The sequence below is a fragment of the Oncorhynchus clarkii genome, chromosome 2 (assembly GCF_045791955.1).
Source record: "Oncorhynchus clarkii lewisi isolate Uvic-CL-2024 chromosome 2, UVic_Ocla_1.0, whole genome shotgun sequence".
Lineage (NCBI taxonomy): Eukaryota > Metazoa > Chordata > Actinopteri > Salmoniformes > Salmonidae > Oncorhynchus > Oncorhynchus clarkii.
The window spans coordinates 68775584-68788569 of NC_092148.1; the positions used below are offsets into that span (position 1 = coordinate 68775584).

Below are 12986 nucleotides of genomic sequence, written 5' to 3' on the forward strand. Positions count from 1 at the left end.
AAGTATACAGGTTATAAACTGCTTGCTGTGTGTTTCAGGACTGGAGAAGTATACAGGTTATAAACTGCTTGCTGTGTGTTTCAGGACTGGAGAAGTATACAGGTTATAAACTGCTTGCTGTGTGTTTCAGGACTGGAGAAGTATACAGGTTATAAACTGCTTGCTGTGTGTTTCAGGACTGGAGAAGTATACAGGTTATAAACTGCTTGCTGTGTGTTTCAGGACTGGAGAAGTATACAGGTTATAAACTGCTTGCTGTGTGTTTCAGGGCTGGAGAAGTATACAGGTTATAAACTGCTTGCTGTGTGTTTCAGGACTGGAGAAGTATACAGGTTATAAACTGCTTGCTGTGTGTTTCAGGGCTGGAGAAGTATACAGGTTATAAACTGCTTGCTGTGTGTTTCAGGGCTGGAGAAGTATACAGGTTATAAACTGCTTGCTGTGTGTTTCAGGACTGGAGAAGTATACAGGTTATAAACTGCTTGCTGTGTGTTTCAGGACTGGAGAAGTATACAGGTTATAAACTGCTTGCTGTGTGTTTCAGGACTGGAGAAGTATACAGGTTATAAACTGCTTGCTGTGTGTTTCAGGGCTGGAGAAGTATACAGGTTATAAACTGCTTGCTGTGTGTTTCAGGACTGGAGAAGTATACAGGTTATAAACTGCTTGCTGTGTGTTTCAGGGCTGGAGAAGTATACAGGTTATAAACTGCTTGCTGTGTGTTTCAGGGCTGGAGAAGTATACAGGTTATAAACTGCTTGCTGTGTGTTTCAGGACTGGAGAAGTATACAGGTTATAAACTGCGAGTGGCTGCATCTACTGCTGTAGGAGAGAGCTCTCTGTCTGACCTAGACGATATTTTCGCTGTCACACCCGAGGATGGTACATACCACACACACACACACACACACACACACACACACACACACACACACACACACACACACACACACACACACACACACACACACACACACACCTCTGTCATTGTGTGGGTTTAATGATAGAAAGTCCAGTCTTACCCCTCTCTATCTCTCTCTCAGAACCTGACACCCCGCCTGTAGGGTTAACAGTGGTAGACACTTCTCCCTCCACCACCACCCTCTCTTGGTCGCCCCCGGAGAGAGCCAATGGGGTGATCCAACAGTATGAGGTTCTGTACGAGAACCAATCGTATGTGGCAGTGTTGAACAGCTCTGTCCCCAGAGTGACTCTGACAGGACTAAGGCCGTTTTCATACTATAATGTCTCTGTCAGAGCATACACACGCATCGGACATGGGAACCACACCTCAGACACACTCACTATGCTGTCTGGGGAGGACGGTGAGTCTACACACACACACACACACACACACTAGACACATGCACACACTAACGCCTCATGTTAAAGTGTGTGTGTCTCCTCTCTAGTCCCGGGTAGCCCTTCCTACGGCCTGTCCTACGTGTCTGTCAGTTCCAATGAGGTGAACGTGACATGGGAGCACCCCCTGGTGCCCAACGGAGTTATCACACACTACAGGTACATCTCTGCCTAGCTTCTATATTTGAACTGTCTCGTGATGACTAAATGCACTTTAAATGGACTTTGATTTGATTTACAGCCTTGAGCTGCAAAACTCCTCCCACTTCCTCAACCTGACCACACCCATCAACCACGCCCAGATCACACACCTGAGGAAGTTTGCGCAATACACTCTGGTGGTGAAGGCACACACACGTATTGGCTCCGGAAACCACAGCAGTGACCCTCTCAACATTACCACTCTGGAGGACGGTGAGAGCCTCTCAAACATCACACACACACACAGACACACACAGTAAACCCCTAAACATCACCCCAACAGAGGGAGGGACCCTGGGGTGAGAGGGGGGAGGGGACCATGGTTAGGGTCATTATAATTCAGGTGGCTGCATTGTGGACCATGTTGTTAATGTGACCGGAGACTCTGGACCACAGAAGGTTCATCATTACCTCTTCTTCTCATCTCACTACTGTGAGGTCACTTCCTCTCTCGGTTTCAGGTTCTCCTGACACTCTGACATCACAGGGGTTATCACAGAGATATTCAACAGGCCCAGAACCATGCTATTAACCAATCAGCTTCACTTCACAGGGCTGTACTTACAGATGATTAACCAATCAGCTTCTCTTCACAGGGCTGTACTTACAGATGATTAACCAATCAGCTTCTCTTCACAGGGCTGTACTTACAGATGAGACAGAATGCAGACAGACCTTCCTTCTTCCAGTCCATTTCCCCAAGGTGGCGTGGTTTTCAGTGTGTCTGTGTTTTGGTTCTAATCAATGGTAAGTTTGTTTCAGAACCAGACACTCCCCCTCAGTTTCTGCTAGCCAGGACATTTTCAGACTACGAGGTACAATTGTCATGGGAACCACCGAAAGAGGCCAACTCTGAGATCCTCTACTACATAGTCAGAGTCTGGTGAGTTTTTTATTTCATTATTGATCAATAGTTTGACTCCTACTGCTGATGTGATGTTGAAAAAGATGTTGAGGGATGAGGCATTCTGATTGAAGGAGCAGTTACAGCTAGCTCCAACATGGTCTCTCTCTTCTTCATCCTCCTTCCTTCTCTCTTCTCTAAGGAATGAGTCATCTGAGGTGTGGCAGAACGTGACAGATACAGCTGTGGTTATCAGTGTTGACTCAGAGAGTCGCTACAATGCCTCTATCTCCAGCTGGACACGCCTGGGGGACGGGGGAGTCCTTATATACATCAGCTTCAGTACTATTGACACAGGTGTACACACACACAGACACAGACACAGACACAGACACAGACACACACACACACACACACACACACACACACACACACACACACACACACACACACACACACACACACACACACACACACACACACACACAGAGACACAGACAGACAGAGAGAGTTAGTTCCTTAACTTTTGAAAATCTTGTAGTCCAAACTGAGCAATGCTCCAGGCCTTCAGTTCATCTTTATTGAACACAAACTCTTGCAATTCTCTTCCACAGTGCCGTTTGACCCTCCCCAGAATGTGTCGTTAGTGAACCTGACCTCTTCCTCGGTGACCATGCTCTGGCAACCTCCCACTCAGCCAAATGGAATACTCCTGCACTACACTCTGTACTACTCAGACAATACCACTGTCACAGAACAGGTGAGTTTTACAGCACTACAGTGTATACTACACAGACAATAAAGCTGTTATAAAGCAGGTGAGTAACACACACACGCACATTGTACACTCGTGTAAAAGTGTGTTATTTTCTACTTTAAGGGCATTGTCTCCCTCTTCCCTCTCCCCTAGCATATCCCAGTGTCAGAGCTGGACCCTGTCTCCCCGGGGGAGGACCTGTCCTACCGTTTGTCTGGCCTGAGAGGAGGACAGAACTACAGCCTCTGGCTGACCTCCAGCACCCTGCAGGGGGACGGGGGGGTCCATACTGATCCCTTAAACCTACTCACCCCAGAGGATGGTCAGTCATACACACACACACACACACACACACACACACACACACACACACAGAGTCTGCACTGTTTTTTCCAACCTCTTTTTGAACTTACTAAAATCACGGAAAAACTCTGAGATTGAAGTGTAACTTTCAGCTGGCTAGTGAATGGATGTAACGTTGTCAGTCTGACAAACTGGCCCTTTTTGTCCCTCCGAGGCCTCCGTACCTCAGACAACCAGTTTGTGTCTCCTTTTACTGAACCTGGTGGAAGTTTAGTCTTTGACATCTTGGACATCTGATCATATCTTGTTGTCCAAACGGAGCAATGCTACAGGCCTCCGTGTATTTAGTAAACAGATCTTGGCATCAATCCTTCAACGCTATCAACATAGACATCCTGTATAGTTTTGTCAATAGGTCATTATTCTCTCAGTGTTAGTAGTTGATAGTGTTGAGAAGTGATCAGTCATCTGTTAATGTTGTCTGTAGCTTCAGGTGCAGATGGATCACTATTGAATGGCAGCATCTGGATTATAAGAAGAAGTAGCAATGTCTATGTCAAATAGATAATACAGATAAAATGTCTGATATTATTCATCTGGATTAGAAAACATAGCTAGCTAGTCAGGTATTGTTCATGTTTTGATCTCTTTGTTTTTATGTGATTTTGGGAAAAATGGCGTAGACAGACTGCAGCGTTCATCTGCCATATGATAGTACCTAACTCCTGTTTCTGTCTGATGATGTCTCTGATACTGACTATGTATCTCTGCCTCTGTGCTCCAGCCACCGGACCTCCAGCCCACCCTGCCTGTCCTGCCCTGCCAAGCCCAGCAGGGCTCACTGCCCTGGGCTCAGACACCCACACACCGCCCTCTCTCCTCCACCCATCCATCCACATTACCAGCCTCTCAATCTGCCTTCACTGAGGTCTCCCCTCCCTCCTTGTTTCCTCCATCTTCACTTCTCTTATTCTCTCCATCCCTGTTTCCCGAGGTGTGCACATGCTCAGTTTGCTCTCTCAATATGGTCAGACTCAGTGACTGGAGCTTAGAGGATAGACACCAGAAGAGGGTGTAGCCAGGATGAGTATCTGCTGTTCAAAGTGTCTTTCTTCAAACTTCCTCGACTTGAAGTTTTTCAAAACAAAGTTTCTCGATATAACTTTTCTAAAAAACAAAGTTTCTCTGGTCAAATGTTTGTTTTCTTTTCACACTGAGGTTCTCCCTGTTGATCATGGGGTGATGATCCTGATGATGATGATGATGATGAATTGCTGTTTTGTGTGTGTCTCTCTGTCCCTGGGGTGGCTCAAGTGTTTGATTTCTTAATAATATTGTTGATTTGGGTGGAGATGTATTGCATGTATATACAGCATCCATCAACATACTGTAGCTTGAAGTGTTTTAGCAATGACACCCTGTTTGCTATGTAATGCGTCTTGACCCATCATTTCGGACTCAGTCCTAGTATTCAGTGATATAAATGATGCATAGTAGTTCAGTCAGTCATACTAACTCCTCGTATCCCCCCACAGTGCCCAGTGATCCGGTCCACAACCTCAGTGCTCAGATCTTCAGTTCTACGGCCATCATAGTAAGCTGGGACCCCCCTATGGAACCCAACGGACGCCCCTTCTACCTGCTCACCCTGCAGGAGGCTGGACTCCCCCTTACCACTGAACCCCTGAACCTCCCTAAACCTAACAGCAACCCCCCCGGACCCCCCGCTGTCAACAATACCATCACCAAGATAACCAATGACAACGTCTTCCTGTTTACCAAACTCAGGAAGTACTATCCATACGTCTTCACTGTTACCCCGGCAACCAGTGCCGGCCCCGCCCACAACCACACCAGCCTGCTGCACGTAAGGACCGATGATGATAGTGAGTCTTCTTACGTACTCTCACACACACACACATAAAATGCACACGCATATTTTAAACTCATACACTCACATACTATTAACTCACCCTCTCCCTCCAGTCCCCAGTTCAGCTCCAGTGCTGGTGTCCAGTAGGAACCTGTCGTCCTCCTCAGTGTCTGTGGTGTGGCAGCGCCCCCTGGAGACCAACGGAGAGATAACTGACTATTCCCTCACCCTGTTCGGCCCTGGAGGCTCCAACACCACACACACCCCCAACACCACCCTCACACTCACACTGCTGCTGCCCTACACAGCCTACAACCTCTCCATCACCGCAGCCACCCGCAAGGGCTCCGGACCCCCGCTACTACTGATGCTGCACACAGACGAAGCAGGTCATCTTTAACCTCTCACCTTTATCTCCTATTAACCTCTAACCTACCATAACCCCTCCAACTGCTGCCGCTGAACACAGACGAAGGCCAGTAATGTACTCTAACATTGTGTTCCACCAGGTCCAATGTCTCCTCCCCGGAACCTGTCTCTGTATAACCACACAGCCTTCTCTGTGTGGCTGACTTGGGAACCCTCTCTGGAACCCAACGGTGTGGTCACACACTACGGCTTCAGGATCCTGGAGAACAACACAAACACACTCACTTACCAGGTACTGCACACACACACACACACACACACACACACACACACACACACACACACACACACACATTAAATATGTCAAACTGGAGTCCTGTAACTTTGCTATGTTCTGTCTATAAGATTTCCTGATTTCTCTCTCTCTCTCTCTTCCTCCTCCTCTCTGTCAGAACTCTACAGGTCCGTGGACAGAAGGACAGCTGAGTGGGATCCGGCCTCACAGCTCCTATGAGATCAGTGTGTTTAGCTACACCAGAGTGGGTCATGGAGACCAGTACAGCACTCCTGTGTACTTCACAACCAATGAATCAGGTTCGTGTGTGGGTGCGTGAGGTTGTGGAAACAGAAATCAAGTGCCATATGCATGTGAAAGTGGTTAATAACCCTTGTGTTAACCCTGTGTCTCCTGGTTCCAGTGTCAGAGGTGGTGGGTAACCTGTCCTGCTCTGGTCTGGGCTGGGACTCTGTGTTTCTACACTGGGAGCCTCCAGCCAACCCCAATGGACTCATCCTGTACTACCAGGTGGACACACGCTCACAGGCATACATACACCAGGCTTACACAAACCATTACACGGTCAGCGGGCTGGCGCCGGACGCAGGATTCACACTCACCGTGACGGCTGTCAACTCTGCTGGCCCAGGAGACCAGATCAACTGTACTGCCTACACACACCCCGAGTCAGGTACACACACACACACACACACACACACACACACACACACACACACACACACACACACACACACACACACACACACAGACTTCACCAGGAGACCAGATGAACTGTACCACCTCAACTCACCTTTATATCCCCCTGCAGTTCCTGGTGTCCCTCGCTTCCTGAGTGTGTCAGAGGCCACAGCCACCAGTGTAACGCTCCAATGGGCTCCTCCCCTCTCTGCTCCGGGCATGCTCACTGAGTACCGCATCACCGTGCAGCTGCTGTCACCCGACTGCCAGTCTGACACACCCCTAGCTGAGGCCACACCCCTGCCAGAGCCGACCGCTGCCCTGGCTCCAGGCTGCGTCCATCAGGATGTATGTTTACCTGGATATCTGTGTTGTTGTGTCGTACATACAGTATGTCTACATGAATAGGCTGTATGACACAAAATGAAATCCTAACATTGAACTCAACATCATCTTCATGATGTTCCTGGTCAGGTGTTGGTGTCAGTGAATGGTTCTGATGGTGGTGAGGGCAACAGGAGCATCACTCTACAGTCTCTGGCCAAGTACCGCCTCTACCGCTTCAGAATCACAGCCCTTACGAATGCTGGGCCAGGAGAACACACACCCTGGAAATACACACACACACTGGCTGGGAGTAAGTACCCACATGCACACATACATACAACAGATGTACCCACACACCCAGGCAGTATGTGTATATTTATACCTGTCTCTCCTCTCAGACCCTGATGCCCCTCCCAGTGACCTGTCAGTGACCATGTCCTCCAACAGCCTCCGTATCCAATGGCAACTCCCAGATGTGATCACCGGCCCCACCTCCTACCTCATAGACGTCCTCTCTGTGAGTACACAAAACACACACAAATAATAACATGAAAATGGTTCTTGCTACTATTGGATTCTAAACTTTGAACATTGAGATATTAAAGACATGATAGATTAGACGCATAGTATATAAAGGAGTGAGATCTGTAGAAAGACAGAGTGTCTGTGGAATATGCTGGGTGGATGGGAGGAGATCACAGGATTGCTATAGGGGAGCGGAAGGACATCTGTGGATTAGGCTGAGGGGTTGAGGTCAGGAGGTCAGGTCAGATCCCCTGAAGGGAGTAATAAGGGTTTATTATCCTGTTACCCATTTCCTGTGAAACCATAAGATGTAAGGATTGGAGAGAAGGAGTGTCCCAAGTGGGGTATACATGCGTGTGATGGTGAGAAATGTTTTGCTGTCTGAATACAGCTGTACAGAACCTTTGGGAAAAATGCAACTTGGTTAAAGCTTCTCTAGTGTCCGTGAGTTATTTAGATCTGTAAAATAAGAACCTAACACTACTATATGTTGTGTCGTTGTTCAGCTGGATAGCGAGGGGTTAAACCAGTCTGTGGTACGCAGTCCAGAGGAGCTGAGGATTGTAGTTGTGTCAAACCTGACTGCGTTCACTCGCTACTCTGTGACCGTGACCGCCTTCACTGGACCACTGGAGAACGCACGGCGGGACGGACAGGCCACTGAGCCCACTGTCATCAGAACAATGGAGGAAGGTGAGGAACACACAGATCCAGTAATACAGTAGCTACTTTATTAAACTGGGAAGTAGTTCATCTCTCTCTCTCCTCCGTCCATCCTTTTCCCCTCCTCCTTCCAGAGCCCAGGGATCCTCCTAAGAACGTGACCCTGCAGGTGATTCCGGAGGAAGTGACCCGTGTGTTTGTGACCTTTGCCCCCCCTGAGGAACCCAATGGGAACATAAGTTCCTACACAGTGCTTGTCTACCGCCAGGGCCAGCTAGAGATGACCATTAACCACCTCAATGTGGTCAAAAATAAGAACCGCACTCTGACCGCAGTCATCGACGGGCTGAAGGGAGGCTACAACTATAGTATACGGGTGAGGATCACACACACACAGGTCACAGCTACACACACACACACACACACACACACACACACACACACACACACACACACACACACACACACAGGTCACAGCTACACACACACACACACACACACACACACACACACACACACACACACACACACACACACACACACACACACACACACACACACACCCCCACAGGTCACAACTACACACACACACAGGTCACAGCTACACACACACACACACACACACACACACACACACACACACACACACACGGGTCACAACTACAGACACACAGGTCACAACTACACACACACACACACAGGTCACAACTACATACACACAGGTCACAACTACACACATAGGACTCAAATACACACAAACACACACACACACACACACAGAGGACTCAACTACACACACACAGGTCACAACTACACACACAGGATTCAACTACACACACACACACACACACAGTTCACAACTACACACAGAGGACTCAACTACACACACATGACTCAACCACACACACACAGGTCACAACTACACACAGAGGACTCAACTACACACACACAGGTCACAACTACCCACACAGGTCACAACTACACACACAGGGCACACACACACACAACTACACACACACACAGGTCAGAACTACACACACACACACACACACACACACACACACACACACACGGATCACAACTACATACACACACAGGTCACAACTACACACACAGGTCACAACTAGACACTTCCGGCGCCGACAGAGATGGCCGCCTCGCTTCGCGTTCCTAGGAAACTATGCAGTTTTTTGTTTTTTTACGTGTTATTTCTTACATTAGTACCCCAGGTCATCTTAGGTTTCATCACATACAGTCGAGAAGAACTACTGAATATAAGATCAGCGTCAACTCACCATCAGTACGACCAAGAATACGCTTTTCGCGACGCGGATCCTGTGCTCTGCCTTACAAACAGGACAACGGAGTGGATCCCATGCAGCGACCCAAAAAAACGACTCCGAAAAAGAGGGAAACGAGGCGGTCTTCTGGTCAGACTCCGGAGACGGGCACATCGTGCACCATTCCCTAGCATTCTTCTTGCCAATGTCCAGTCTCTTGACAACAAGGTTGATGAAATCCGAGCAAGGGTAGCATTCCAGAGGGACATCAGAGACTGTAACGTTCTTTGCTTCACGGAAACGTGGCTTACTGGAGAGACGCTATCCGAAGCGGTGCAGCCAACAGGTTTCTCCACGCATCGCGCAGACAGGAAAAAACATCTTTCTGGTAAAAAGAGGGGCGGGGGCGTATGCCTTATGACTAACGTGACATGGTGTGATGAAAGAAACATACAGGAACTCAAATCCTTCTGTTCACCTGATTTAGAATTCCTCACAATCAAATGTAGACCGCATTATCTACCAAGAGAATTCTCTTCGATTATAATCACAGCCGTATATATCCCCCCCAAGCAGACACATCGTTGGCTCTGAATGAACTTTATTTGACTCTTTGCAAACTGGAAACCATTTATCCGGAGGCTGCATTCATTGTAGCTGGGGATTTTAACAAGGCTAATCTGAAAACAAGACTCCCCAAATTTTATCAGCATATCGATTGCGCAACCAGGGGTGGAAAGACCTTGGATCATTGTTACTCTAACTTCCGCGACGCATATAAGGCCCTGCCCCGCCCCCCTTTCGGAAAAGCTGACCACGACTCCATTTTGTTGATCCCTGCCTACAGACAGAAACTAAAACAAGAGGCTCCCACGCTGAGGTCTGTCCAACGCTGGTCCGACCAAGCTGACTCCACACTCCAAGACTGCTTCCATCACGTGGACTGGGACATGTTTCGTATTGCGTCAGACAACAACATTGACGAATACGCTGATTCGGTGTGCGAGTTCATTAGAACGTGCGTTGAAGATGTCGTTCCCATAGCAACGATTAAAACATTCCCTAACCAGAAACCGTGGATTGATGGCAGCATTCGTGTGAAACTGAAAGCGCGAACCACTGCTTTTAATCAGGGCAAGGTGTCTGGTAACATGACCGAATACAAACAGTGCAACTATTCCCTCCGCAAGGCTATCAAACAAGCTAAGCGTCAGTACAGAGACAAAGTAGAATCTCAATTCAACGGCTCAGACACAAGAGGCATGTGGCAGGGTCTACAGTCAATCACGGACTACAGGAAGAAATCCAGCCCAGTCACGGACCAGGATGTCCTGCTCCCAGGCAGACTAAATAACTTTTTTGCCCGCTTTGAGGACAATACAGTGCCACTGACACGGCCTGCAACGAAAACTTGCGGTCTCTCCTTCACTGCAGCCGAGGTGAGTAAGACATTTAAACGTGTTAACCCTCGCAAGGCTGCAGGCCCAGACGGCATCCCCAGCCGCGCCCTCAGAGCATGCGCAGACCAGCTGGCCGGTGTGTTTACGGACATATTCAATCAATCCCTATACCAGTCTGCTGTTCCCACATGCTTCAAGAGGGCCACCATTGTTCCTGTTCCCAAGAAAGCTAAGGTAACTGAGCTAAACGACTACCGCCCCGTAGCACTCACTTCCGTCATCATGAAGTGCTTTGAGAGACTAGTCAAGGACCATATCACCTCCACCCTACCTGACACCCTAGACCCACTCCAATTTGCTTACCGCCCAAATAGGTCCACAGACGATGCAATCTCAACCACACTGCACACTGCCCTAACCCATCTGGACAAGAGGAATACCTATGTGAGAATGCTGTTCATTGACTACAGTTCGGCATTCAACACCATAGTACCCTCCAAGCTCGTCATCAAGCTCGAGACCCTGGGTCTCGACCCCGCCCTGTGCAACTGGGTACTGGACTTCCTGACGGGCCGCCCCCAGGTGGTGAGGGTAGGCAACAACATCTCCTCCCCGCTGATCCTCAACACTGGGGCCCCACAAGGGTGCGTTCTGAGCCCTCTCCTGTACTCCCTGTTCACCCACGACTGCGTGGCCACGCACGCCTCCAACTCAATCATCAAGTTTGCGGACGACACAACAGTGGTAGGCTTGATTACCAACAACGACGAGACGGCCTACAGGGAGGAGGTGAGGGCCCTCGGAGTGTGGTGTCAGGAAAATAACCTCACACTCAACGTCAACAAAACTAAGGAGATGATTGTGGACTTCAGGAAACAGCAGAGGGAACACCCCCCTATCCACATCGATGGAACAGTAGTGGAGAGGGTAGCAAGTTTTAAGTTCCTCGGCATACACATCACAGACAAACTGAATTGGTCCACTCACACAGACAGCATTGTGAAGAAGGCGCAGCAGCGCCTCTTCAACCTCAGGAGGCTGAAGAAATTCGGCTTGTCACCAAAAGCACTCACAAACTTCTACAGATGCACAATCGAGAGCATCCTGGCGGGCTGTATCACCGCCTGGTACGGCAACTGCTCCGCCCTCAACCGTAAGGCTCTCCAGAGGGTAGTGAGGTCTGCACAACGCATCACCGGGGGCAAACTACCTGCCCTCCAGGACACATACACCACCCGATGTCACAGGAAGGCCATAAAGATCATCAAGGACATCAACCACCCGAGCCACTGCCTGTTCACCCCGCTATCATCCAGAAGGCGAGGTCAGTACAGGTGCATCAAAGCTGGGACCGAGAGACTGAAAAACAGCTTCTATCTCAAGGCTATTAGACTGTTAAACAGCCACCACTAACATTGAGTGGCTGCTGCCAACACACTGACACTGACTCAACTCCAGCCACTTTAATAATGGGAATTGATGGGAAATTATGTAAATATATCACTAGCCACTTTAACCAATGCTACCTTATATAATGTTACTTACCCTACATTATTCATCTCATAGGCATACGTATATACTGTACTCTATATCATCGACTGTATCCTTATGTAATACATGTATCACTAGCCACTTTAACTATGCCACTTTGTTTACATACTCATCTCATATGTATATACTGTACTCGATACAATCTACTGTATCTGCCTATGCTGCTCTGTACCATCACTCATTCATATATCCTTATGTACATATTCTTTATCCCCTCACACTGTGTACAAGACAGTAGTTTTGGAATTGTTAGTTAGATTACTTGTTGGTTATTACTGCATTGTCGGAACTAGAAGCACAAGCATTTCGCTACACTCGCATTAACATCTGCTAAACATGTGTATGTGACAAATAAAATTTGATTTGATTTGATTTGACACACACACAGGTCACAACTACACACACACATACACACATGATTCAACTACACACACACACATGACTCAACAACACACACACACAGGATCCAACAACACACACAGGACTCAACTACACACACACAGGTCACAACTACACACACACACGCACACACACACACACACACACAGGACTCAA

The 12986-nt window shown here is 48.3% G+C and overlaps 1 protein-coding gene across 1 annotated transcript in view; it reads left to right on the plus strand.

Annotated features, from left to right (window-relative positions):
• The window catches only part of LOC139378035 (phosphatidylinositol phosphatase PTPRQ-like), a 45187-nt gene that overhangs the window by 25223 nt on the left and 6978 nt on the right, over nucleotides 1-12986 (plus strand). Inside the window, exons 30-47 of the mRNA XM_071120553.1 lie at nucleotides 775-882; nucleotides 1044-1325; nucleotides 1413-1521; nucleotides 1604-1776; nucleotides 2326-2446; nucleotides 2610-2714; nucleotides 3020-3167; nucleotides 3318-3486; nucleotides 5003-5353; nucleotides 5454-5729; nucleotides 5850-6001; nucleotides 6162-6303; nucleotides 6408-6677; nucleotides 6816-7033; nucleotides 7160-7322; nucleotides 7411-7520; nucleotides 8044-8230; nucleotides 8335-8576. Of these exons, the coding sequence (XP_070976654.1) occupies nucleotides 775-882; nucleotides 1044-1325; nucleotides 1413-1521; nucleotides 1604-1776; nucleotides 2326-2446; nucleotides 2610-2714; nucleotides 3020-3167; nucleotides 3318-3486; nucleotides 5003-5353; nucleotides 5454-5729; nucleotides 5850-6001; nucleotides 6162-6303; nucleotides 6408-6677; nucleotides 6816-7033; nucleotides 7160-7322; nucleotides 7411-7520; nucleotides 8044-8230; nucleotides 8335-8576 (3326 nt within the window). The remainder of the gene's footprint in view (nucleotides 1-774; nucleotides 883-1043; nucleotides 1326-1412; nucleotides 1522-1603; nucleotides 1777-2325; nucleotides 2447-2609; nucleotides 2715-3019; nucleotides 3168-3317; nucleotides 3487-5002; nucleotides 5354-5453; nucleotides 5730-5849; nucleotides 6002-6161; nucleotides 6304-6407; nucleotides 6678-6815; nucleotides 7034-7159; nucleotides 7323-7410; nucleotides 7521-8043; nucleotides 8231-8334; nucleotides 8577-12986) is intronic.